General features: G+C 39.1%; 1 protein-coding gene across 6 annotated transcripts in view; it reads right to left on the bottom strand.

Moving 5' to 3' along the window:
- lrch1 (leucine-rich repeats and calponin homology (CH) domain containing 1) overlaps positions 1-21188 on the bottom strand; it is a 99171-nt gene extending 77983 nt beyond the window's left edge. For all 6 annotated transcript variants that reach the window (XM_032567063.1, XM_032567065.1, XM_032567060.1 and 3 more), the window contains exon 1: positions 20803-21188. In XM_032567063.1, coding sequence (XP_032422954.1) covers positions 20803-21028 — 226 coding nt within the window. In that variant the 5' untranslated portion in view covers positions 21029-21188. The remainder of the gene's footprint in view (positions 1-20802) is intronic.
- Between the last annotated feature and the right edge of the window lie 5019 nt (positions 21189-26207).

Genomic DNA, 26207 nt, shown 5'->3' with positions numbered 1-26207 from the left:
ATCCCAACCAAAGGTTTGCTGAGAAAAACAAATACAACAATCGTGGTTCTAAGTTTATGCCTCAAGTAAAGAAGAATTTCTGTGACACAAATATGAAACACCCTTTAAAGTAGTCTCCCTTTTCTTCATGTTTGGATGAACATTAAAACAAACCATCATGTAATAAAACTCTATCAACAACCACAAAAGTCCTCATCAAATTCTAAAGGGTAGGAATAGTTTGTGTTTCGGTTTGCCCCCTCCATCCCGTCTACTTCTCTCTGGATATCTGGGTTTTGTTCTCCAGGACAACCGGCAAGAACGGCCTCTTATGTAACGGTGGTTGGAGTGAAGTGAACATCCACCCACATCAGCTTCACCCAGAGACCAACAAAGATCCGCGTACAAAACAACTAACGGACACACACGAGCAACTATTTCCCTCTCCGTCCGCCACAAAACAGAAACGATTTTCATTTGTTGTCCTTTCATTTACATGAGACGCAGTGGGGAGGAATGCTTCTCCACTGGCTGACGTGTCCCACTATTCTGCCTGCTTGGGAGGAAAAGTGGGACGAGAGGAGAACGCACAGGAAGATCAGTCTGAGACTTGTGTGTGTGCAGAAAAGAAACAAATGTGCAAGTACTCACTCACACACAATGTGCTGTGGCTCCATACGGTTACGTAATGACATTATTGCTTAGATAAAACAGAAATGGTTATGTTGGTCACAGCTTTGCAAAAGAGCAAAGAAATGTATTCCATGGTTGAATCGATTAATCGTGATTGATTGTGATCCCAATTGTGATTCCAACTAGTTGATTAATCCTCTTAATTGTGATTAACTGGATTAATCACGATTATTGAATTAATCATAATTGAATTAATCATGATTAATCAATTATTGAAATAATCAACTAATTTAGTAAACAATTAATCACAAAAAAGGCCATTTCCTGAAAGCAGAACTCCATATTTACAGCAGTAATTAAGCCCAAACTGTACTAAAAATACATTCATATTGCATTTACGATAAAATCACCTTTTTTCTGCAAATATGTTTCAACCAAAACTCCTCAGGTGGCGGTTTTACCTTCACCTGGTTCAGATTTACAGAAAGAGTTATTCTACGTTGTTGTATTTTCCGGAAGAAAAGTTTCATGTTCTTATTTAAAAAATGAATTTATTTATTTATTTGAACTTGAAGATTCCAAATAAATCTGCCAAAATCAACCTATCCTCCCTTTTGACTTGGTAATATTCCAAATACGTTTTACTTCAACCTCCATCAAACTCATTCAACGAGCATTGAGTGATATACAACAAAACAAATCAAAATCAGTCTCTACATCAGTAGCAAATGTGTGTATAATTATATTAGGCCTGTTCAATATATTACGAATTAAGGATGCACCAATACAAAAATTTGGGCTCGTAACGCTATTTGATAACAACACTACTGCTGTGGTCAATAACTAATATTTACACATATTATTTAAAAAAGAAAATAAATAAAAAGACCGCACCACAAACTTGATGACAATATTAAAATAAACATGTTAATATCAGCCCTGTTTTATTTATGAGACCAAATCTGAAATATGCTCAAGCTAATGGTGACATCAAAGTGTTCGCCGATAATCAATCAATCAATCAAATTTTATTTGTATAGCACATTTCAGCAGCAAGGCATTTCAAAGTGCTTTACATCATTACAAACACAGAAACACAAAGCAACATAGAATCAACAATCAAACCACGACATTAAGTCAAGTTCCATCAATAAATTTGTAATTGATTACGTTTCAAATACAATCCTGAACAGGTGGGTTTTTATTCGAGTTTGCATCCATAGAAAGTTTACCTGTTACACTCCTACTGTGTTATATGGAACAAAATACCTGTTGCTATTTTTATTCCCACTCACGCTCACAATCACACAGTTTAAAACGATGTAGACAGCATTTTAATGGGCTTCTGGCACAAGGCTCCATACACCTCTTTCACTCCGCCGTCCCTCACGGATTTTTTTGTGCAATTCTATGGTACCTGTTAGTGTCTAGAATTTACAGGGTTTGTGTTACGCGCAATGACCCTCAGTCTCTCGCCGTTTTTCTTCCGGCACTAGGCTCCATACAACTCTCACAGAATTTCGCTCTGGGACTCCGCCGTCCCTCACGGATTTTTGTGCAATTCTATGGTATCACCATTGCATGAATTGATAACATCATGAGGATCCAGTTTATATACTATAGATGAACTGACAAACAGTCTAATGAATGGAACTGAATGATTTTGAGCTTGACCTGTTTCTGAAACTGGAATATCCAATCTTGTCCTGATCTGTTTTTTGAAAAATCAGTAAGACGGAGCCAAAATCCTTATATTATTTCATTTATCTGTAATTAATTTAAAGATTTTATACACTTATCTTTTTGTTTTAGCTCAGAGAAATTCTTCCTTGTTTTGCTGTATGCTTTGTAGCATAGACTAAAATCCCTATAATCTGGTGGAATTTGAAATAGTGTGCTTGTAAGGATCTCAGGTGTTTTTCATTTGCTCTGATACATCAACAAAAAGCTGTGGTGTGTCGGTGTGTGTGTGTGAGGGCGTGTGTGTGGGTAAGGGCATAATAGTCTATGGAAGGGAAGAGTGGGGGTATAACTGCCTGTCTGACCCAGTGACCAGCAGACAGTCACGGATTAGCAGTACAGTGGATTTGCAGAGTTGGGGGTGATGACTGTTGGGGGGCGTAGTAATACAGATAAAAACTGATCTACAGATCAAAAATCAAAGCTGGACTTCCAGAGAAAAAGACATCTATATTACTATATATATATTTTTTTACTTCTCAAAGATTGTAACCTTGCAGTCAATACACTTTCAAGTTTGATTCTGTGTTAACACTTCTCAAGAAGTGAAATGAAATAATAAAAGTGACGATGTTAAAATAATATTTATGCTACCAGAGTTATAGCAGAGGAAAACAGTCTCTACAAAACCTGAGTTTGTTGTTCATATCACTTTGGCAAGTAAATCTGGTCAAAAAGCACAGCAGTGAGAAAATCCCAGTAGTTTTTCAGTTTGCAGCAATAACACAGCTGAATTTGATGTGATGTCTTTGGAGGGTCCAACTTCCAAGGAATGGGGCCGGCAGGATTAGAGCCCCGTAGAAAGAAAAAGCTCCAAAAAAATCCTTCCACTTAACTCCTATCCATACTTTGGACTAGAAATGTTGACAATGCTAACAGGGGAGCGTACAAGCTCCAAAAATGAAGCACATCAGTAAATATGGCATCCTGAACAATTACTGTAGGTCCAAACATCAAGATACAGTCTCACAACTTCAAAGTCTGATAGTCTGGTAGACTCGGATTGAGCAGAGACCAAAACTTGCGACATTTGTTCCAGTTTCAGCTGCTGTGGTTCTCTTTCACACTGCACTGTGTCCAATGAACCAAATCCTGTGAGCAACCTGTTCCCCTCCTAGCCTGTGGTGGCGCTGCACCAAGAACCACTGAAGGAAGCAACACCAGAGCTCAATTTCCTTCTTTATGAAATATAAACACAAATGGTGTCAGATTTTAGCGGTTGTAGGATTTCTGTTGTCACTGGTAGAAAACCAGGAGCCGTTTCTACCACTAGCGCCAATCTCTCGAGCCTGTTATGGTTGTATTTACCCAGAATGCCCTGCACTGTAGTCACTATTTTGCAGGTGCATTATGAAAAGATCAGTAACTTTATGCAATTAAGTAGCAGTTAAGTTTCCATGTAAAATCTGTTAACAGAAGAATCCAGGACTACGCAGAGGGTCCACTGTATACTCATGAAATGATACATAATGTGAAATGGGATATAAAAAAATTTAAAAGTAATATTCTTAACCAGGTGTAATCTAATTAAACGAGAAAGGCATTCAAAAAACTTAAAACAGGCAAAAATGTGTGAATGCGATACAGACGGTTGTGGTGCAGTGATTTGGAGAAAGTTTTATTTCTGCCAGGAAAAATAAGAAGACAAACCTTCGATCAAACTAAAAAGAGGTGATGATGAACAGATAATAAAAAAAAAATAAAGATAAAAAAAAGGGAACACTGAGGGGAAAAAAGGAAGTCGGTTGGCAGAGACATTAACAGGATTAGAGGGGGGTAGTTTCCTCAAACTGGCAACCCACCAGGCATACTGATGACACAGTCACTCACACAATCATCATCAAATGCAACAACAAACCCCCACTGCTGACCCACATCTCTCTCTGCTGTCAGCAATTCACTGCAATGGTGTGCGGGGGTGTGTGTGCGCGTGTGTGTGTGCGTGTGGTCGCTGGCATGGCTTCGGGGGATGGCATGCCAACTAACCACCACCCTACTCCTATTAAACACAACACACACACACACACACGTCAGAGCCCTGTCACAGGGAGTCACAAACATAAATGTGGCTCTACAGTAAATCTTGTGGGTGTCGTCTTTAAAATTCAGCATATTTCCTCTGAGGAGGGAAAAAAAAAAACAGGAAACTGGAAGGAAGGAACACGATAAGAAGAGTGATTTAAATGTGGAGATGTGCTTCCTTAATGCAAGAAGAGCATCACTCAGAGAAGAAGAAAAAACCCAGAACAAAATATACAAAATATGTTGTACGTTAATATTAATCCTATTAATATTATGTTGCTGTAAAAATGTTGCTAGAAGAAAAAAAAGGGAGTTGTTAGAGGGAGGAAAACTAAGAAGTTTGAGGTTAGAATGGCCTAGTCCAGGGGTCAGCAGTTTTTTCAGTTCAAAGAGACACTTTTAGCCTTGCTGCTACAAAATAAAACTCGTCGAGAACCACAACAAACGGTTTTCTAAAAGCGTACAACATAAACTCTTATTGTGAAAGCTAACAAAAGTATACTAAAATGTATTTCTATTTTCTGATTTTATTAAAAATGAGTCCTCTATTGCAAAAGGAAAAAATGTAGGTAGAATGAGGTGAGGCCTTTCTATCAATATGGAAATATTTAAAATGACCATTTCAAGTTACATAATGGTCACGGCATAATAATACAAGTACAACCTTTCAAAGATCAGTGTGTTATCCTTTAAACCCGGAAAATACTTTAAATATCCAAAAGAACAAACAAAGAAATGAAAAAAACAAATACAATGAAGTATGAAGTCTCTGTAAAGTTTTTCCTTCAAAATAAAAGGGTTGAGACCAAAACACCAGACTGAAGATTTTTGTGATTCAGTCTTTGGTAGAACGAGAAAGAGAAAAGAAAAAAAATGAATTATTTATTTTTAAATCAACAAATTATCCAGCTCAATTTAACTGGCTGACGTGATCATGGGATTAATGGATTTATTGCTTATTGTGACAGGCTTAGCAACTTGAAAAGGTAAAAATTACAGATCTAAACACTTGCAGATGTAACTGCAAATATAAATCAATATAAATACACAATTTATTTTCCCTTTTAAATAAAAAAAATCCTTCTACTTAACTCCTATGCATACTTTGGACTGTACCAGTCCAATAAGTATAATCCTTATAAAATACAGAGCTAATGTGGATTTCAAGAGAAGACAAATGTAGTAGATAAAAGCAAAGCAAAAAAAATGCACAAAAAACCCCCACCAGTGCTCTAAAAGGACAGCTGCAGGTCACAGACGGGCTACGTCTCTAACACGTTGATGCTTCAGTTTGCAAAGGCGATAGCTGAACTCCTGCTTTGCTTATTTGCATTTGTTTGCCCTCAGATCAGCAGCAGCAGCTTCTGTTTCCAACCAGAGGCAGCAACGCAACCGCCATAACATCTGCAAACCGGGTACGACGACACAACGAAACACACCCTCAACAAGTGAGCTGAAACCCACGGCAGCAGCCTCCCGCTCAGAAACAAACGTGTTCATATTCCTGCTCAGTCCCATCACACTCACAAAACGCCATCACAGTGGGATTTAGCCTCAGTCGGTGGGTGCAGGTGATGAGTTCAAAGGGGGGCACATTATGCTCCATGAGGATTAAAGCAGCAGCTTTGATCAATCTGTACGTGGATTTATCCCATCGTGCGTGTGTGTGGGTGTGTGTGTGTGTGTGCGTGTACTTATTTATGTATGCTGTGGTGTGCTTCATGGTGAATTAGGGTAAGCTTGAAGCACAGGGATATGGAGAGCATGTGTGTTTATCACAGTGAACCAGTTAAGGATACGGTTGTGTATCTGGTTGCTAACATGGTGCCAAACGCATGGAAGTGAAGACAGAGAGATGTGTGTGTGGGTGTGTGTGTGTGTGTGTGTTTTGGCGGGGAGTCTGGCCTACTTTGGTGGGATTGGAGACGGTCTGTGTTTATTTATTGAAGGGGATGCAGCATCTATGAGGGCACACTTCTACATTTTGGAATTTTGTCCAGTTTTACAGTTTTGTCACAAATGTAGACTACTAAACACGTCAACACCTTTTTTCTTTCTTGTCCAGTTCATGACCCGCTGTCTCTTTAAACGCCTAGAAAGATCTGTCTGCATGCACCCGGGAAGAGCCGCAACAGGAAAACCACAACGTTCCAACAGTCCCCGTGTTGCACTGAATCATGGAGAAAGTGAAATAAAGTGTTGATTTGTTTTCCCAGTAAAAGTAATCCTCTAAGTTAGAACCAGACAAGTGAGAAATCTATAATTGTTACACCTGACAGTCTAAACTCCATCCAATTGGGGGCCTAAATTGTGTCATTTCTTACATTTTCGCTTTCATACTGCACTGTGTCAAACAAAACCAAACACTTTAAGAAAACTGTTCCCCTCCTCGCCTGTGGGGGCACTGTGCCAAGAACCACTTAAGGAAACAACACAACAACCTCAGAACAACTTCCTTCTTAACAAAATGTAAGCAAGTAAAAAGTGACGTCAGATTTTAGTGGTGGTACGATTTCTTTTTTGTCATTGGCAAAAGATCACGAGCCATTTCTCCCACTAGCGCAAGACACGCACGTTTGTTTAGTTTGTATTTACCCATAATGCCTTGCACTGTAGTCCACTTCCGTCGGCTTGGCATTCTGATATGTATTTGAACCGCGCCAGATAAGAAAGTTGGCTGGACGATAAAACTGTTCCAGTACTTATATCACGATAAACGATATTGTTGTTTTGTGACCATTTTCAAGTAATATTGAATTATGGATTCTGGCATAATCCAGGTGATTATCAATCACCTGGGTTCTACAGGATCCTGTGCCAGGTGTGAACTGTAGCTCAGTCTTTACATCTGTGGGTTTTCTCCAATAATGCAGCAACACATGTGAAAGAAGTCTGACGTGTGCTTGGTTCATCGGTATTTCTGCTCCACAGAGCAACTAGAGAGAGACTGGCTGGTCTTTGCAAAGAGTAAGACCTAATTTAAGCCCAAACACAGAAGATTTGACTTCACCACATCACTGCCGCTGCCATAATCACACACGTAAACATAGGCCGAATATGAAAGCAGAGATCCGCTGATGGAAAAGTTCAAAACATGTAATGTTGCATATGATGACATCATTGTCACGGTGTGAATGTGTGAAGCCTGACGACTAGAGCTGCTATCAGGTATAGAGTTGTTGAGCATCTCCTCCAGGTGAACACTGAGGTATTTGTACTCCTCAACCATCTCCACTTCTCCTGTGAATGAAATGGTGTCTGACGTAACTGTGTTTCTTTTGAAATCTACAATAATCTACAATAATCCCCTTTGTTTAGGCGCAAAGTGCTCCTCCAGCTCCCTGGGCTCACTACAGAGCCAAGACCGTCGTAGACTGAGGCAAGCATGAAAAATAAAACGGGGCCAAATTTTTCTGCACCGACTGCAAATTCAAAAACGTTACTATACTTTAACTATACGTTAACTTTACACAAATTTCCACAAAATCCTAAGATTCCATCTTGTTTTATTTTTTTCAAACCCAATATCATGTGAACTGGGTGTGTTGTTACACCCAAGTGCAATTTACACAAAATCAAAACTATTAGGAGTTTAATGACGGGGGCCAAAAATCTCTAATTGAAAGTACTCAAGGGTCGCCAAATTTTCTTTTTTTTTCTTAACAAAGCTACAAAACCTTTAGTAGTAGTCCAATTTACGTATAAAAAGTCTAATTTCTGTAAAAAATTAGAAATAAACATTATGATTTGGCAAAAAACAAAAATAAGTGTTTTGCGTGTTGATCCAGCTAAAAAACAAATAAACATCAACCATATTTTTAATTTTTGGTGTGTGTGTGTGTGTTTGATTATCTCTACAGATATCTTTGACAATAACTAGAGCATGATATTGCTTAACCTTTATTTCGCCAAGTTTAATTAAAGGGCTTGCCAGAGTTGGCTTTCTCGTGAATATCACTGGATGTTTGTGGTCCTACATATTATTAAATTAAAAGCAAAACATAGCTGATAACATGTTAATGCTCTTTTTATTTCAATTAGATTTTAATTTACAACATCTTTGAAAGGCCTCACCTTTTTACTGTGCATCTCCGTCAAGTGTCTGAGGTGGCAAAAATCTATTTTGTATTTGCAGTTGAGGACCACACTGAGCGCCTCAGCTTAAAGACATCCATCCACCCAACTAGTTGAATTCAGACAACATACTAGGCTAGTTCAAGCCAAGTGTTTTTTGAGTTTTTATGTGTGAAATTGTGACTTTCAAATCACAGCCTTCCAAGTCTGGGTTCATTTAAGTTCACAAATAAGAGCACTCTGTCTGTTAGTCTTTTTAAACATCTTTCACTTCACATAAAAATAACTCCTCTGGGTCTAACTGGAGGAATATCCTCTCATGGGAAAGTCAGAACATGAAACGTTCAGTACCTCCCAGGCCCTAAGGATAACATTACTCCTGCAGAAAATGATTACTACTGTGACTAAACATGGCATGCTAAATATACAAATTAGCTAAAGTTGCATAGCTACAGTTAAATTTAAAAGCAGATTAACATAGAGGCTCTTTCAGTTCCCATCGTCGATGTGCATAAATGACGATGAGGCTGCTGTGATCCCGATGCCAGACCTGCTCGATGAAAGGCGTGTTTGGCTGGCCTGAGCTGCAGAGCTTTGGTGTGTCTGACAGGAAGACATCTGAGCTGTAGACCCCTGAAAACAATGAGATGGGGAGCGGCCATTTCCTGTCACTTGACGGGGGAGTGGGCCAGAATCTTGGCCTTCACCTCATTTTTTTTCTACTCATCCGTGATAAATAGGACAAGGGCATATTTATGACACTCCAAATCACCATGAGTGCCATTAGGGTTGATCCAAGATAAACATTCTTGGTTTTAATCAAATTCCTTCTGTAATTTTGACTGGAAAGACGAATCGTACAGATAGGAAAAACACTTTCAGCCATCCGACGAAATAATTTTCCGTCTTCATTTGCTGTAATGTTATAGGTGGATTCGGCACTTTAGTCCGTTCGGTCTGACAGGACTTCTCAGGTTTCGTCTCTTCTTCATCCAGATGAGATCACATCTGTCTGGTGTCTCTGTAGCTGTTCTCTCCTCTGAGGGAAAGCCATTAACCGCTCCATTAGCCGCTCCTTCAGCGGCTTCATTCGCTATGCATGAGCCGCCGACCCTCCCCCCGCTTACAGGCCCCAGGAGCACAAATCAATAGGAGGAGGTTTAAGGTGACGATGAAATCAACAGGGGCCGCTACAGATCATCATCATGAGGTCACGGGTCAAGGTCAGGCAACACGTCCCAACTCACACTGCATGCTAAGGGAAAACCTCCAGCAGTCGGTACTTTCTTACCGACTATAAATTGTACCCACAAGCAGAACAAAGCAGTTGGGTTACAGCGCAGCTACAGGGCTGGTGAAACGTTTAGATACACGTACAAAGTCTAAACGCCTAGTAACTTTGGCGCCACATTCTTTTACATTTTAAAAAGTGTTTCGTCACGCCACCTGCACCCTCAAAATGTACCCTACCAATATCCTGACAACGAGATCAAGTTGCTTCTGAAACATTCTCAATGAAACATTAATCAACATTTTGATGTGTAACGATGGCACTTGACAAAATCTAGCGATTCAATTATTGACTGGGTGTTCTATGACTTTGTATTTTTGTGGTTTTATGATGTAAAGAAACAACTGCCTTACAAATAAACTTGATTGATTGATTAATCAATTGATTGATTTTGGCCCTATAAATGTCATTTTAATCTCCGATGACTAAAAAAGAATCTATATGAACGTCATCTTGTGCCCCTAATTCTTCCAATTATAGAGGTTGGTGACTTGGAAAAACAACAGCTCAAATCCAACCTTACAGGTTCCAAATGAGGGTCTAACCTTTTCACCGGCGCTGTACGAGGAAGTGAGTTACCAAGGGTGTTCGTTTCCGTGCCAGCTGTCATTACATTCAGGTGTGGCGGGAACTCTGAAGCGGATAGCCCCTCCTCTATCCAACGCATTCCTTAAACTCCACCGCTTCCTGTGTCCGCGCACGTCGGTGTGTAGGGAAAAGGAAGGGAAGGACGAGCGGTGTGGCAGAAGAAGTGAGGGTGGTGAACTCATGGGAGGATTATCCGCCTCAGGCGCACATTGGGCGTCTGTTCATACAGATGAAAAACACAGAGTGTTGACATCTTACTGCTTCTGTCCAACACCACTAACTGCTGGTTGCCGTATGACTGAGTGAACTAAAAAGGACCAGAATGCAACTGAATCACTTCTGTCACTGGATTGTTGCCAGTGAGCACTGCTATCAGTTCCACTTTTTTATTTTGCCTCACCCTTCAAGATCTTTAACATACTTTCAACCAATGACGATGCACTACCCCAGTTGAAATGGTAGTTGAAATGAACAATGTTCAGATGTAAATGATACTAAAAAAACAAACAAAAAAAACCAGAACTCCATTATACTTCAAATAGATATAAACCAGCGTATTTCTGTCTCTTTTCTGAATGCATTCTCAATTGGTCAGACTGTCATCTACACTGTAAGATTTTTTTGTATAAGCCACAGATATGCTCACACTCAAAATAGCAAGTGGTGCACCGATAAATGGGCCTTAAGTTTGGGTGATCAATGATTGGCCGATACTTATATCGGCCAAACCAAATTCATCCATCGATCTTCCCCACCTCTACAAAGGTCTACAAATCAGTCACTGCCCCATTTTGCTCTGCCAGGAGAGATGCACCCACCAGGGTAACATCTAGTATGTAGTATGTCGTTAACAATAGACACCCCACTGTTACAAACATGGCAACTTTGTCATAAAAAAAATTATCGGTATTGGCATGTCAGGGTCTGTAATCAGCAAGACAATTGGTGCACCCCTAACACCAAACGCTTTTACAGTAGAATAATCCTTCATTTGTTCCTGGGGTAATTTATGTGCATCAGCATGATGAATGGTACTACACAAATAAACACAACACACTACGGAAGTATGAAAAGACCAGAAAACCTTTAACTGGACTCGAGAATCTTCCCAGTGTTTTAGGTGCCTGTGAACTCTACTGAGCTGTCCCATAGACAGACAAAACAGATATTGCCTCTATCAACACATACACACACTGTAATGACAATGTGTCCAATGAAAAACTGCCAAACTCTGCAGAAGTGTGTATTGTATTGTCTGGGGCTGCGAATGTGGTGGGACACAGACTGCCGGCTGTACTAATGGGAACACACACACACACATACACACACTCACATGGTCTCCAAAATGACACAAAAACAAACACACTGTAACACTGTAAATAACTACTGACTGCTCAGAGGAACTGACAGTAATAACATATCGTACATATGACTGAACAGCAGGCGACTCTGTTAACTGAAAATCATCTGGTAGTTTCTGTTTCCATTCCTCTGCAGCAGCTCTGGGAAGGAATGATTTGCAGATGAAGTGGATGTAAAGTGGATTTCAGAGGAACGACTGGTCGAACACGGCATCTACAAACTAGTCTGCTGAATTTGTGAAATCTGGAGGGAAAATGCAGAGATGACTGTAATCTTTGTCGAAACAAACAGCCGATCTGAGCTCACCGCCTCCCAAATGGAATGTAAAACGAGTCAAACTTAGCTCCAGAGAACCTACGGCAGCTGATTTGTTAGAATGAATAACTAGCTCTGAAGTCCAGATCATTTTCAGCTCTGGGCTTTGTGTGTTCCCCAAAATATTAAAAGTGTAAGAATGTTTAGCAGAAATAGACAACAAGACTAAAACTAATTCATAAAGTGGTGTTTTCCTGAAGATGGTTATCTGGCAGACTGAATCATTGGACTTCCCCAGAACTCTCCTGTTTACATGATAACCTGAGCAGCGTGGCAGTTGCTCCTGCGCTGATACCACATGTGGGAGCTGACTTACCGGTCAGGTAGCTTTTGGGAATCACATCCCTACACCTCTCTGTTCCTGGGCACCACTGATACCTTCTAGTTCAAGAGTTTCTGGCAACTCCAAAGCCTCAGGGCCTCCAGACTGCCTACCCTCTAACACTTTATGTCATTAAACTGGGTTTACATCTGCTAATGACATGATACTACATGTACATCCCCACCAGCCCTGCTTGGTTCATTTTATTCAAACTCTAGTTTGTTTGTCTAGAAAGTCTGGTACATTTGGGGAGGTGTGAATGTAATTCAACTCTGATGCTGACCACAACATAGATCTCTGGTCCCTCTAAAGGTCCGTGTCTCAGTTTAGTTGAAGTGAATTCTGGAGTAGTTTGAATGTCAACGCTAAGCGGGCTGGAGGTCGCTCCGAAAGCAGGAAGCGGACTACCACAAAGGGCATTCTGGGTAAATACCAGCTAAACAAATGCAAGAGTCTAACGCTGGCTTGATCGTTGTCTTTTACCAACAACAAAAGAGAACTCCAACAACTGCTTAAATCTGACGCCACTCCATTTTTGTTTCCATTTTGTGAAAAAGGAAGTTGTGCTCAGTGTCTTCTTCTGAGGTTTTTGTGTCATTTCCTTCAGTGGTTCTTGGTGCAGCGCCCCCACAGATGAGGAGGTGAACAGGTTTTTCAAAGGATTTTATTTTTTTGACATAGTGCAGTGTGAAAGTGAACCACAGCAGCGCCGCAATTGAAACAAGTCTACCAGACTTTCAGGTGGGAAAAAGGCCCAGTTTTTCCATACCCAACCCATTTCGTGACAAAAAACAGGCAATTTGAGGTTTTCGTGATGTCAAAAACTGGTTTTCTGAAGAGGTTTGATCGTTTAGGTTCCAAATATAGTCGGGTGTTATGGTTGGGAGCAGAACGTCCGCTTTCTAAGTACAAGTAATGCTCCTCCAACAGACATGAAGGGATTTCCATGTTTTCTCCATCTCAAGACCTCAATTTTTCATGATGAAAGTCCAGTGCATTTAGGGCAAGAGAGCAAGCCTTTCTACACACTCTGAACCCTCTGATGGCCCAGCCACCTACACTGCTGAAAGAACCACTTAGACAAGGAATTACACTAGGAAAGCTTTGTCAAGCTGTACAGTATGAAAATCACATCTGAAAATGTCTCTTTAATTAATGTTTTCAAGATTTAGTTTTTTTTTTACAGCTCTAGACTAATGTTTTGCAGTAGTTGCACTGTGTGTTTATCTTTTATCTTAGGTGCATTAGCAAAAAAGCAAGGTGCAACCAAATTTGACAGACATCGCATTTAATATTGCAGTTTTACAGGTTAACTTTTTTTTAAACCACTGTAAATTAAAACAGTATTGACTTGTAAATGATTAACAGTCTAGTAAACATACAGTTCTTTATTTTAACTGTACAAGACAGGTAGCCTACTGAAAAAGGGCTTAAACTAATTTAATGAGCCAAATGTTGTTACTTTTTTTAAACCTTTTTTGAATAGCAGTTTTGACAGGAAACAGTTGAGCAGTGTATTCATGTCAGCATGGAATGCATTTTATGGATGCGCTGTGTTTTTTCAGCGTTTCAATTCAAAATGCATCAGAACCAGGGAGCCGTTTCTAAGTGGTCCATTTGCATATATTTTGTTAAGAAGTGAACACAGACATTGGGCCGAGTGGCAGCACGAGAAGCAGAGTGATTTTTGTTTGTTCTCATATATACTGTATATATATATACGAGCTCACATAAGTCTCACAGCATTCAGGTTGGAGGCACAAATATAACCCCATAAATATCATCAGTGTAATACGGCGCAACCAGACGGGGTGTTTGATTTATGAGCACAACTGTGAGAAAAATAAGGATGTTTGACCATCTGACTAGAAAAGGGTGTGACTGCACAGAACCTGAGAGGTTGATGCCTAGCTACCAGAGTGCTGGCAAAAAGTTTTGGACGGTTCGGAGCTTAAGTTGAAGAAAAAGATTCCAATCTTTCTTTTCATTTTCTATCCTTAGCCTTGCTTCATCCCCTGACAAGCCTAGCCTAGGCTGGCCTTCTCGCCTCAGTCTGTTTGGCCTCATGTCAGACTTTCAGTGTTGGACACTTAACCTTTAAACTTTTTCTCCAATGAACTCTTTTTTTTCGTTTGCACTTTTGAGAAAATAGGTCGCATTCACGACCAAATTGGTAATTCTTTGATGTTTTTTTTCTTAAATAACAATAATAAAAAAAATAATAATAATCAAAGAATTACTCAAAATACACACGGTGGGCGAGTGGACGCGTAATGCGATGTGCAGTATACTCAAATACGACGCATGTCTAAAATGCATTTTAAAATTGATTTTTGAGCATTCTGAATCGATTCAGTAATCCCATGATTAGGAATTTCAATTCTTTATAGAATTACGTTTTTTCTGCACCTCTAGCATCAGCCAATGTCAGTCATGTTTTAAAAACTGAGATGATATTAAAAACAGTAACTGTGTAAAAAAGTAAAATACAACATTTTAGCCTTTAACCTAATTTTTACCCAATTACCGATCTACCCATATCGGTTATTGGGTATCGGTTACCCAATAACCGATATGGGTAAATCAGTTATTGGCTGTAACAGCAATACTGGCAGTGTTGTATAAAGTACTGAAATCTCAGAGTCAAGTAAAAGTACCTCTCCAAAATATGACTTTGGTAAAAGTCGAAGTCACTGACTGAAATGTTACTTGAGTAAAAGTCTTAAAGTATTTGAAACTTCTTGTACTTAAGTATGGAAATTACTGTAAAAATGGATGTACTCAAGTAATGTAATGAAAAGTACAAGTAAAAAGTAAAACAAAGCAAATGCAGTTTGAATGACATTTTTTATATTTTGGTAAACTTGTCAAATACACTTAAAATAATGTACACAACCAAGTGCAGGCAAAATTAAACCTGCTAATAGATATACCTGCAGGCATCATTTAGTTAAGAAAATTAGGTGCTTTACCTATAGCACAAGGTTAACTTAACCTGCTTTACAACTGAACCAGCTTCTTAGTATACCCTCCAGGACAGAAAATACAAAGTTTTTGTAAGCCTTAAGTTTTCCCTTCAAGTAAGGTCAGTGCTGAAAATGAGAAAAATAAATAGTACAGAAAATGCGGCCAACATGAAGAAAAAGAGCTGTTACGATTACTCTACTTCACAAATCAGTGAACCAGTCAATCCTACAGTCAGTAGGTGGTGCACACAACTGGTCATTATGCAAAAGAAAAAAAGAATTGGGAGGGAAATGCAGCTTATTGGCATCTGTAAACCTGGTTTTGAACTTGCATGCCTTTCCTATATTCGTTAAATTTAGTCTAAATTGCTATCGCTATGGCTTCTGTCCCCCCTTGAACAGAGGAGTCTAGGTAGCCTGCTACAGTCAACATTAGGCCTAAGCTAAATACACCACGTGTGGAACTGAAACAATGCCAAACAAAGTTCATTTATGGTCAAGATTTCACAATAGTGCCTAGTGACCAAGCTATAGTTACTGAAACAGGAGGATTATAACCATTTCATAAGAAGTTACCTCGATGTGTTTCTTCAAGTTGGACGGGGAGTTTTTGTAAGATAGAATTTCCATGTGACTGCTACTGATTGCGAGACTTGCTTTGTGTTTAATGGGAGAAGCGAAACAGGTGTATCCTAATTAAAAGTAAAGAAATCAAGAAATGGCAAAAAATGTGGAATGAAGATAAGAAAGGAAGAAGATTATATGAAGTACAAAAGTCAGTTTGAATTCGAAGCATTAATGAACGAAACAGAAGAGAAGAAATAATAATTAGTAGATTAAGAGTAGGTCATACCTACTTAAATGACATGCTTTATAAAATAGGGAGGAAAAATAATGATAAATGTGAGAGATGTGGAGAGAAAGAAAATGTAGAACACATATTGATGAACTGTAAGTCAAATGAACTCGAAAGGGAAGAATTAAAGAGAATAGTTAGAAATATGGGGCATGAATGGAATCTTAAAGGTATATTAGGAAATGAAGGAAACATAACAGATATTCACAAATTAAGGAAAGCATTGTTTATTTATCTTAAGAATACAAAATTAAAAAGTAGAATTTAATAGATATGAAGTAATGCTTCTACACACTCATGTACAGTAGGTGGCGGTATGCACCTTAAAGTTGCTTGTGATCCGCCATAATAGAAAAGAAGAAGAAGAAGAAGTATCCTATTGGTGGTGATGAACAAGCCCAGGCAAGCAGGCTACGGACTTTGTTCGGTAGCCTACTTGCTACTTGCTAATCAGTAGGTGGGATCAAAACACTTGCGTTTCTCTCTCTCGCTTTTTTGTAACGAGTAACTAAACCACACATTGAAAATGTATCGGAGTAAAAGTACGCAATTAAGTTCGGAAATATAGTGAAGTAAAAGTGAAAGTCATCAAAAATGTTCATACTCCAGGAAAGTATGAAGTACTCCAAAATATACTTAAGTAAAGTAGTGAAGTATTTTTACTTCGTTACTATACAACACTGAATACTGGATAATGACACCAAGTTTTCATATGGTGTATTCCTAATAATTATAATTTATATAAAGAAATAGGCCAAACAGCATCTAAACAAAGACGTTATATCTCCTCTTTTTTCCTACAGTTTCTATTTTTACACTTTCTTTCAGTTTTGACCACCTAGCCACCAAACAAAGCTTGTTCAGAGTAAAAACCCACCTTCAGCTAATCAGAAGGACTCAGTGGGAGGAACGTTTAAAGTTGCCAGCTCTACTTCGTGTTTCCAGACAAGCCGAGGCTTGTGTTGCTGCTGACAGTTGCATGCATGCGCTGCATCGTCTTCTCTGCGCACTAACGTTGAACTCTATACATGTAGGTCTGCGAGTACGAGTCCCCTCCAACCCCACGTGTCCGTCGGTCACGGTGACTCACTCTGCTCTTTCTCTGCTAATTTTGTTTCGTCGGCGGGTGCGTGGGGTGAGAGGAGGGGGGTTGGTCTCAGTTACCATGTGATCAGAGAGATTTTCACTCATTTTTCTCAGGCCTCGCTTCAAGTCGCATACCTTTTCTTTCCTGTTTAGGTGTGAGTTACACCAAGCCTGCGAGCGTCTGCGCCCTGGAGGCTGCAGAAGTCTGCTTGGCGACATGTTTCCCTGCTCAGCTTTCCCATCGGTTTGTGAGAAATGAGGCATCACAAGATGCTGGACGACGGCTTGGGGGGGCGGGGGGAGATCCGGATCAGGCCTCGCTGCAGGGAAGCTTCCTGCAAGCAAATCTTGGCACTTAGGTCAGTAATTACAGTGCGGTCTGATCCGGAGTTAAGACTCCGTAATTAAAAACAAAAAACAACAAAGCAATGCATTCTTTGCTGCAGCTGAAAACAAGCAAATATCAGATGAAAATTTGCTGCACAAAGCCGACACGTAAAAAATTCTAACCAAGACAACGACCCGGTTAAGCTATAAAAACACAGTTGACACGTTCTCACCCGCTTTACTTCAACTCCCCACGTCTCCATCCTGTTTCTGTTATTAGCCGTGACGGTCTACGTAAGCCGCGCTTCGTTTCAGAGCGCCGAGATAAAGTCAGAGCAGCTCCACAGCTGATGACGGCGCGGTCCGCGCAGCTCTGAGAGGAGCGGACCGCATCCAGGGGAGGAGAGGAATTTCATTTTGTCTTGCTTCTCGGAAAAGCAACATCTGTTTTTAAATTCAACTAGAATGTGTGTGGGTTTTTTTGTTTTGCTTTTTTTTTTTTTTTTTTTTTTAATTCCTGTGAGGAGTTTTTGACCAGGATTGCAACAAATCGGCGTTATGGGACATGTTGCAGGAAATGTTGAAGCAGCTAAGATTTTTAAAGAGCAATGTTGTGACTGAGCTGTTGCAGGTTTTTTTCCTTCCCCCATTCTTTACAGGCTCTGCTTTGCAGAAAAAGAATGAGGAAGCACGACCTGCTTTGTTGAGTTAATCTTGAGAAAAGTTATTTCTGCTTGCTAGTTACTAGATGAAGCTAAATTCAGTTATAAAAAGAAAAACAAAAGAAAAACATTATTGATGCTGATGGCAGTGTAGGGAGGATTTCCTGTAGCAGTCTGTATCACAGTGTTAGCTGCAGAAGCCTCTAACTCGAGATTAGTAATTTTCGTCTTTGCACATTAATCCCGGCTCACCAGCTATAGGCCTGTCACAATCACAAATTCTGCTGGACGATAAATTATCCCAGAAGTTACTGCGATAAACAATAATATTGTTGTTTTCGGACTATTTTCAAGTAATATGAAGGTAAAGGCATAATAATTCAATTAGAGGGTCTCAATATTCAATAAACTTTAAATTCCATTGAATGCTTAACACTGAATCTGGGAGATATTTTAAATATCCAAAATAAATGAATACAAACAACAAATAAAATGAATTATGGAGTTCTTATAAATAAAATGGTCCTACAATACAAATAACGGTGTAGTTGAGCCCAAAGCACCAGACTGAAGACTTTTGTCATCCAGGTTTCAGGAGAAACAGAAAGAGAGAAAAAAGATAAACAACTATGCAAATGGATATGATTGAATTTGTTTCCATTTATCATGTGATTAATTGATTTATTGCTTATTGTGACAGGCCTACCAACACATAAGATCGGGTGACATGGACTCAAAGTTTTATTTGACATGATGTAAAGCCCTTTGAAATGCTTTGCTGCTGAAATGTGCTATACAAATAAAATTTGATTGATTGCAACATGTTGTTGTACTATTGCAAAAATGCTAAAAGTGATAACAACTATTTATTACTCCTTTATTTGGTAACAGTCTGGTTATGACCGAGTGTCACACCAATTATAACCCCTCCAACACGAACACTGCTCCAGGAAAACATTCCCATGTGTAATACTTTACTTTAGTCGCATATAAAAAAGTCTGATTTGTGACACTAAACTGCGCACAGTAACTGCATTTAATCATTTTTTTAAAACTTATTGATATCTATTAATATTCTCATTGAAATAAATTGTATATGTTTAAAAAATGTCAACACAGATGATTTTGAAGGATTTAAACAGAATTAAATGGAATTTATCATGACAACAACAAACTGAAATTCATATAATAGATGTATCACATTAAATGATAAATCATATGATAAATGCCCATTCCTACTAACACAGTGCCCTTTGACCCCAAAGATCACACCAGTAACCCCTCGAGGCTGATCCAATACAAAACAAGTGTCTCAATGGCACTAAACATATGTAATGGTTTAGAACAAAGCATATTCATGTGTCAGAACGGCCTAGTCAAAGTCCAGAACTAAATCCAGTTGCGAGTCTGTGGCGAGATGCAAAAGGACGTTTCGCCTAAAATCTCAGTTGTTTTGCAAAATAAGACGGACAAAATTTTCACCCCTTTAAAGTGATGAGAAAAATAACATGGATGAGTTCAAAAAGGTGTGAATATCTTTCACAAGGCTAAATATGTAGAGATGCAGCGATCCGATACTAATATCAGTATCGGAAAAAAAAATTCTAGATTAGTTATCGGTGACAATGTGCCCAATTTGAAACAAACGATTTGCTTTAAATGCAGCAAACCATTTGAAAGAAGAAGGTTTGTTGCAGTTTATTTTTTACACTTTTGACCGAAGTAGTCAACCTGTTGTTTTAGTCAGTTTCCTTATTATTTGTTTTACATTGGATGTTGGACCAAGCTTGTGAAGCAACGGGTGGATTTAAGTGTGCTTTTCTTGTGCAGAGGTATCCAACAAACGTGCAATTCAACACATGTTGAAAAAAAAAGAAAGAAACATTTTAGTTTAGAACCGATTTTTTTCTGCATCAGATCGGCATCAGCCGATGAACCTCAGACATCGATATTGGGAGTGAGAAAAGTGGGTCGGTGCGTCCCTTCAAATATGTAGATCTGAATATGAAGCTGGAGACACTCTTCAGGATCAACGGGAGCAGCTTTGCAGAAAAAATGCAACTAATAAACTTTTGGGGAGAACTGCTTGGTACACATGAACTTGTGCACATGAAGCAGCTGTTTTAGAACAATCCGACGCTGTGTGGGTCCCTGATGCCTCCCGTGCTTGTTTACAACTGGACATGGACAAAAAAAAAAAAAGGAAGGAAGTGGAGGGGATTTCCACTCAAGGCCCGCTGTTAGCAACCAGTGCCCACGTCCACTGCTGTTTTGCATAAACCTTCTGCAGGACCTTCAGTCATTTCACCACGAGGTCATTAATTACGAGGCTTAAATCGTTGTGTTGACTCATTGGACAACTGCAAAAGTTGCAAATGCACATAGGACCAAAACACACACGCCTTCTATCTCTCCTTGCAGCTTCAGGTGTAAACATGTCTGGGTTCATTATGAATAACGGAAACGTCACCGCAGCAGGTAAAGCAGCAAACGGTCTTCTCCAGCGCCGCAGTCCTGCTACTAGTGGCACCTCTCAGGACCCTTTCACTTCAGAAACAACAACGCGGAGAGCACCGTACCTGCCTCCACCGTATCGCTCAGGTCGTGGTTGGCCGCGGTCCGGGGAAACTCCTTCAGCTTGCGGCAGCTGAGGTTCAGCACACCGCTGGCCGCCGCCTCCTCCAGCGCGCGCTCCAAGCCCCGGTTGGGAGGCAGGTTCGCGCAGCCGACGTGAGGCTGGTTAGACGGGGGAGATCCGAGCTGGGCGAGGGGAGGGCGAGCCGACTCCGGTCCCAACGTCGCCATAATCTTCCGCTTCTCCGCCACGCGTGCGTCCGGTGATATACAGGTGGGAAGCGCGGATTCGACTTCCCCAAAGCCTGCCGTGCCGTGCCCTGTCGCGCGGTGAGATTCCCAACAAACGGCGCCGCGTCTTCCTCTCAGTGTGCCCGTTGCGTCAAGATTTGCGGATACGAGAAGAGAGCGACATCCGGTGCCGACCTTCAAAATAAAACTCTGCCGTCAAGCTGTTAATTTGTGGCCAACAGTTCTGAAATAATGTGCCGTTTCAAAAATGTAAAAGCAAGACAATTGACAATGTTGTCTAGGTTTGCTGGCGCATAAAATGACTTGTTTCATACACGTTCAGCACTATGTCAGAGAATTGATATTTCTCCTAATTTTGACAAGTTCTGGTATTCCTCTTGTACCTTCTAAAGGTGCAAACACGTCAGACCAAATATTTATTTACTCACACAACAGGTTCTATTTTTAAGACAAACTACTTTTAGGTTTAAATTGGAATTATATTGATTTACTCATTGCGGCTGCGCAGTTGACCTTTCATCGCCTCAAAAGCAGAACTGAAGCTCCAAATGAAGTTACTTGGTAAACAGCGACCTCTGCTGGTCAAAAAGTATGAAGCTCTTCGGACAGCTACCGAAAATATGATAGAACAAATAAATGAAAATTGAAGTATACAAAATAAGTGTGGTGTGTTATCTCAAAACCACCATCACCACTAAGGATAATATTATTGCCATAATAATAAAAATAATAACAATATAAAGTAAATGTGTACAATAAACAAAATAAGTACCATAAAACTGTCATTACTCAATTACAGTTTTAATTGAGGAAATAATACAATATTTATTTTGTATTAATAAATATCTTGTATTTATTAATAACACACGCCTTATATCTTGTGATAGAAGGCGTGTGTAGAATACAAGATAAATATCTTGTATTTATTAATACAAAATAAAATATTAATACAAAATAATTAATAATATTTAACGTGGGACAAACATTTCTAAAACTTGACCAGAAACAGTGCTATAAATATGAACAGAAAAGCAGTACAACACTGAGTAAATAATGGTAAATTACCCAATCAAAACTGGGTTCTTGTGTTTCAATAATAACAATTATTAATCCTAGCAGAGTTTTAGCTCAATAGCCAAGTATTACCAACAATACCTACTTGGAAAGATGTTGACTCTAAGCATCTTTCTTTTTTGCTCCAGATTTACCAGATTAATTGTTGTAAGATTTAGTTCACAATATTGCAAGTGGTCAAAAATGACCATGTAAGTGGAAAACTTGAATTTTCAACTCTTTACATTTTTATCTCATGTTAATTTAACATGAACAGTACCTTTGAGATTCCAAATTTCACTTTTGAGAGAGTTCTGGCCAAGACAACAGCATAAAAGTTCCATGTTAAAAATTAAGAGGATAATAAATGTTTATGGATATGGTAGACAATGATTAAACCATTTGGCTGTAAGTTTGGAGGAGCCAAAGTGAAACTTTGAAACTTATGAACATAGTACCAGCTGTCAAGCATATATGAATACAACAGATTTTGATTAGAGAGATATTTATTCAACTCCAATATATTGTGATCATTCAGTGTCAGTCACTATATGTTACAAAGCTGAAGATTTCCGGATCTTTACATTAAGTCACATCCAACTTACCAGTGATCCAGTTCCAAAAGCTTTACATTTGTGGGTTTGCTAACTGTTGAGTTTAGGGCCCACTATTAGCAAAACAGACCAACATCACTGTATGTCTCTGCCATATTTATTGAAACATTAAAGATAATTTTCACAAACATATTGTAATGTGCAGTCTATGTAAGGTTGGATGGTATAAAAACCACCAGAAATACAAGTAAACATGTTAGTATGTCAATGTTCTCTTATCTTTTAAGTACATGGCAGCCATATTGGATTTGGAGGTTGGGGTTGGTGAGAAACCTTGCATTTTTAAAGTGTAAATCGCAACTTGATGCAGGATTACGGTTCATTTTTTGGACATGAAACTTAAAAGCACCAGTTTACAGAACAACAATCTTGCTATTTGGTTATAGGTTTGTTCGCCTGCTACTAAAGTTTACAAAGATAATTGACATATTTACGATTCATTAGAAAATGTTGTCTTTTGCCAAGCTAATAACTACTTTTGTCTTTTTTTGATTGTGGCAGCATGTCTACCATATGATAAAAGGGGAAAGAGGGGTGACGAATTAGCCACGCTATATGCTAACCCGTTTAGCTTAGCTGAGTCGCTTAGTCGTGATGTTTAGCAATAAGCTTATAGGTGTAGCTTATATAAGCTGTAGCCCATTCAGCTTACAGATAAATGGAGCCTAATTATTTAAATGCTTTTAAATTATATGCATATATATTTTTAAATGGTTTTTTGTACCCATAGCTATAAAAAGCTTTGTTTGTACCAACTTCCCTGAGCATATTTCAGTTTCTACTCACTGTGTTAGCGTTAATGTTTGTCTTTGTGCCACTAATGTCTTCCTCCTGCCTCAGCGCATAGGCAAAGCAAGTTATTACATTGGTAGTTTTAACCCTAAAGGTCTAAACCACATTCATAGCTTTGATAAATTTTTGAATTGATCAGATAAAACCCACATTGAATCTCCAAACTCCCTTGAATTCCTCCAGGGTTTTGGTTTTTTTTACTGTAATGGCCTTAATGTAGGAAACACAAAACCGTGAAGTCACGGGAAAGAAATATTATGCGTTAAAAAGAAAGGAGTCAATCACACTCCAACAAGGTGTTATTCGCTTTCTAATCGCCCGTTTTATCAGAAACATGACAAACTGTGAGAGGTAGTGTGGGAGAGTTGAGTGTAGGCGTCAAACTGAAAGGCAAAAATCTCGTTTACATTTCCATCTTCTCAGTGGAATCATAATAATACACTAGACTATTCCTGAAGAAATTTAACCGGGGCCTGCCAAAGTGTGCTGGTCAGTTTAGACACAGCGTTCTGATGCTAAAAATTAGCATCAATGCTAAGCTAAGCTAAAGAATTACACAGTAGGATGTGGAGAATCACAAGAATGTTGACTAACATAAACTTGCACCATTGAGTATGTTAAAGTAAGTGTATCAGTTGAAATGAGCCAAAATGCTAATGTTAGCATGCATGTTGTGAGTAGCATGTGGGGTATCACTAGCATGTTGTCTTACATTTACCTCCTCCATTGAGTATACTAAACATAGCTAATGTATAAGAAATAGCTAAAATGCTTATGTTAGGGAAAAGGATCATAGTGGGAGGAAGTGAAATGCTAATGTTTGTGCTAATGTTAATGTACTGCCTTGCTATGCAAGGCAGCACACTAACCTAAGAGAGAAAGATAATACAGGCTAATATTATTTGCACTAACCAGAGGGGAGTATTAAGGCTTTTCTTTTGAAATTTTAAGTAAGCTTCATTTTAAATGTCCAAACTAATCCCGTGAGTAACACTGATTGGGTTAAATCGTTTCTATAATGCCCAAAAGAGCAATTACCTGATGTAAAAATTGTCAAGGCTTTTATTTTGAAATTTTCAGTAAGCTTCATATTAAATGGCCACACTAATCCTATGAGTAACAGTGATTGGGTTAAATCAGTTATATAATGCCCGAAAGAGCAATTACCTGATGTAAAAACTGTCAAGGCTTTTATTTTGAAATTTTCAGTAAGCTTCATTTTAAATTGCCACACTAACCCTGTGTGTAACAATGGTTGGTTAAAATCAGTTATAAAATGACCAAAACACAAGTCAGGCTCAGTCCGCCTCTGTAGTAACTGACAGTTCTGCCATGTTGTAGTTCTGCCATAGTTAGAACTACAGTGATGCGTTTTTGTAGTCCTAATCAGCTGCTCTGCCCTGCTCTTTGTTCTGTTGCTATGGTAATGAAGCTATCTGTTTGAGCCAGCCAGTTTGACTGAAAAAAGCAGTCCGAACAACTCCTTTCCATTCAGGAACCGTGATACATATTCGAAAACTGCTTGAAGCGCATTAGGGGGCTATTTGTCGTCTCCTATAGTCCCACGATTCATATCTCTACCTCACTCACATTATTAACAGCGATGAGAGAAAGATGATGTGTGCGGAGGTCTGAAATTTTTCAGAAATACATGGAAGCGAATCAGGGAGAGCGTCAGTTTACCCTGGCACATGATTTCGCTCTGAAGCACTTTGACAGAAAACCGTAAGCCCTAGCGAAATTTCAAAAACATTTTACCGGAGCAGGCATGCGTATCAACGTCATGACCGAGTTTGATGCCGATATGGTGATATTTGTGGGCGTGACGGCGATTTCAAAATTATTTTGGGGTCAAAAATTCACTTCATTTCACACTCTGCGTTTCGGCAGTTGGAAATTTTGCTCGTTTTTCGCTTTTTACGTCGCCATCGTAACTCCGATTACCGCTATAAGTAATAGCTCCCCTCCTGGCATCAGGCCGCATTAACGCAGCGGAAGAAAAAGTTAAGAATAATAATAATAAACAGGCGTTCTATTAGGTGTAGAACAATAGGTGCCTGCCATGAAATGCATGGAGGCAGTGACCTTATGCATTGCTACTGGCAGGCCCCAAAAAAACAAATACCTGCATTTCTGACTAAAATAGGAACATTTTCAGATGGACCTAAAAGTATAGAAGTAGGTGAAGAGCATTTCTATAGAAAGAAAATCGAACAGGTTCGTGGGTAAAAAGCCTTTATTTACCACCAACCAATGTGCATGCTAGTGTGAGAGGGTTAGAGCTGAGTCAGCTGTTTCCATGACAAGCATGGGTCAGCATGTTGCCACTGCTGATCACTGAGTTCTCTACCATGTCCACATATTTGTATTTGTACAGCAGTGAGGACGTTCACTGACATTATGCACTGCACAGTAACTCTGATGTTGACCTGCTTATCAGATAAAATAGAATTTTCCAAACAAATAAATAAAAAGTAAAGTTAAACAACAGTCTTAGCCACGCTATGCTGTTGGACATTAATGGAAACTTTCTTCAAGTTAAAAATAAATGTAAAAAATTGCAACACACAACAAAGTCTGACGACAGCAGGCATTTTATATGATATTTTTATTTCCAAATGTGGAGATCTGTCATTTTTGGTTTGATTTGATTTATTTATGTCAAACAGGTTTTTAAAAACAAGAAAACAAGCCTTCAG

The sequence above is a fragment of the Xiphophorus hellerii genome, chromosome 7 (assembly GCF_003331165.1).
Source record: "Xiphophorus hellerii strain 12219 chromosome 7, Xiphophorus_hellerii-4.1, whole genome shotgun sequence".
In the NCBI taxonomy this organism is placed as follows: domain Eukaryota; kingdom Metazoa; phylum Chordata; class Actinopteri; order Cyprinodontiformes; family Poeciliidae; genus Xiphophorus; species Xiphophorus hellerii.
Note: the sequence above shows the minus strand (reverse complement) of the source record. Positions and strands in the feature narration are given on the sequence as shown.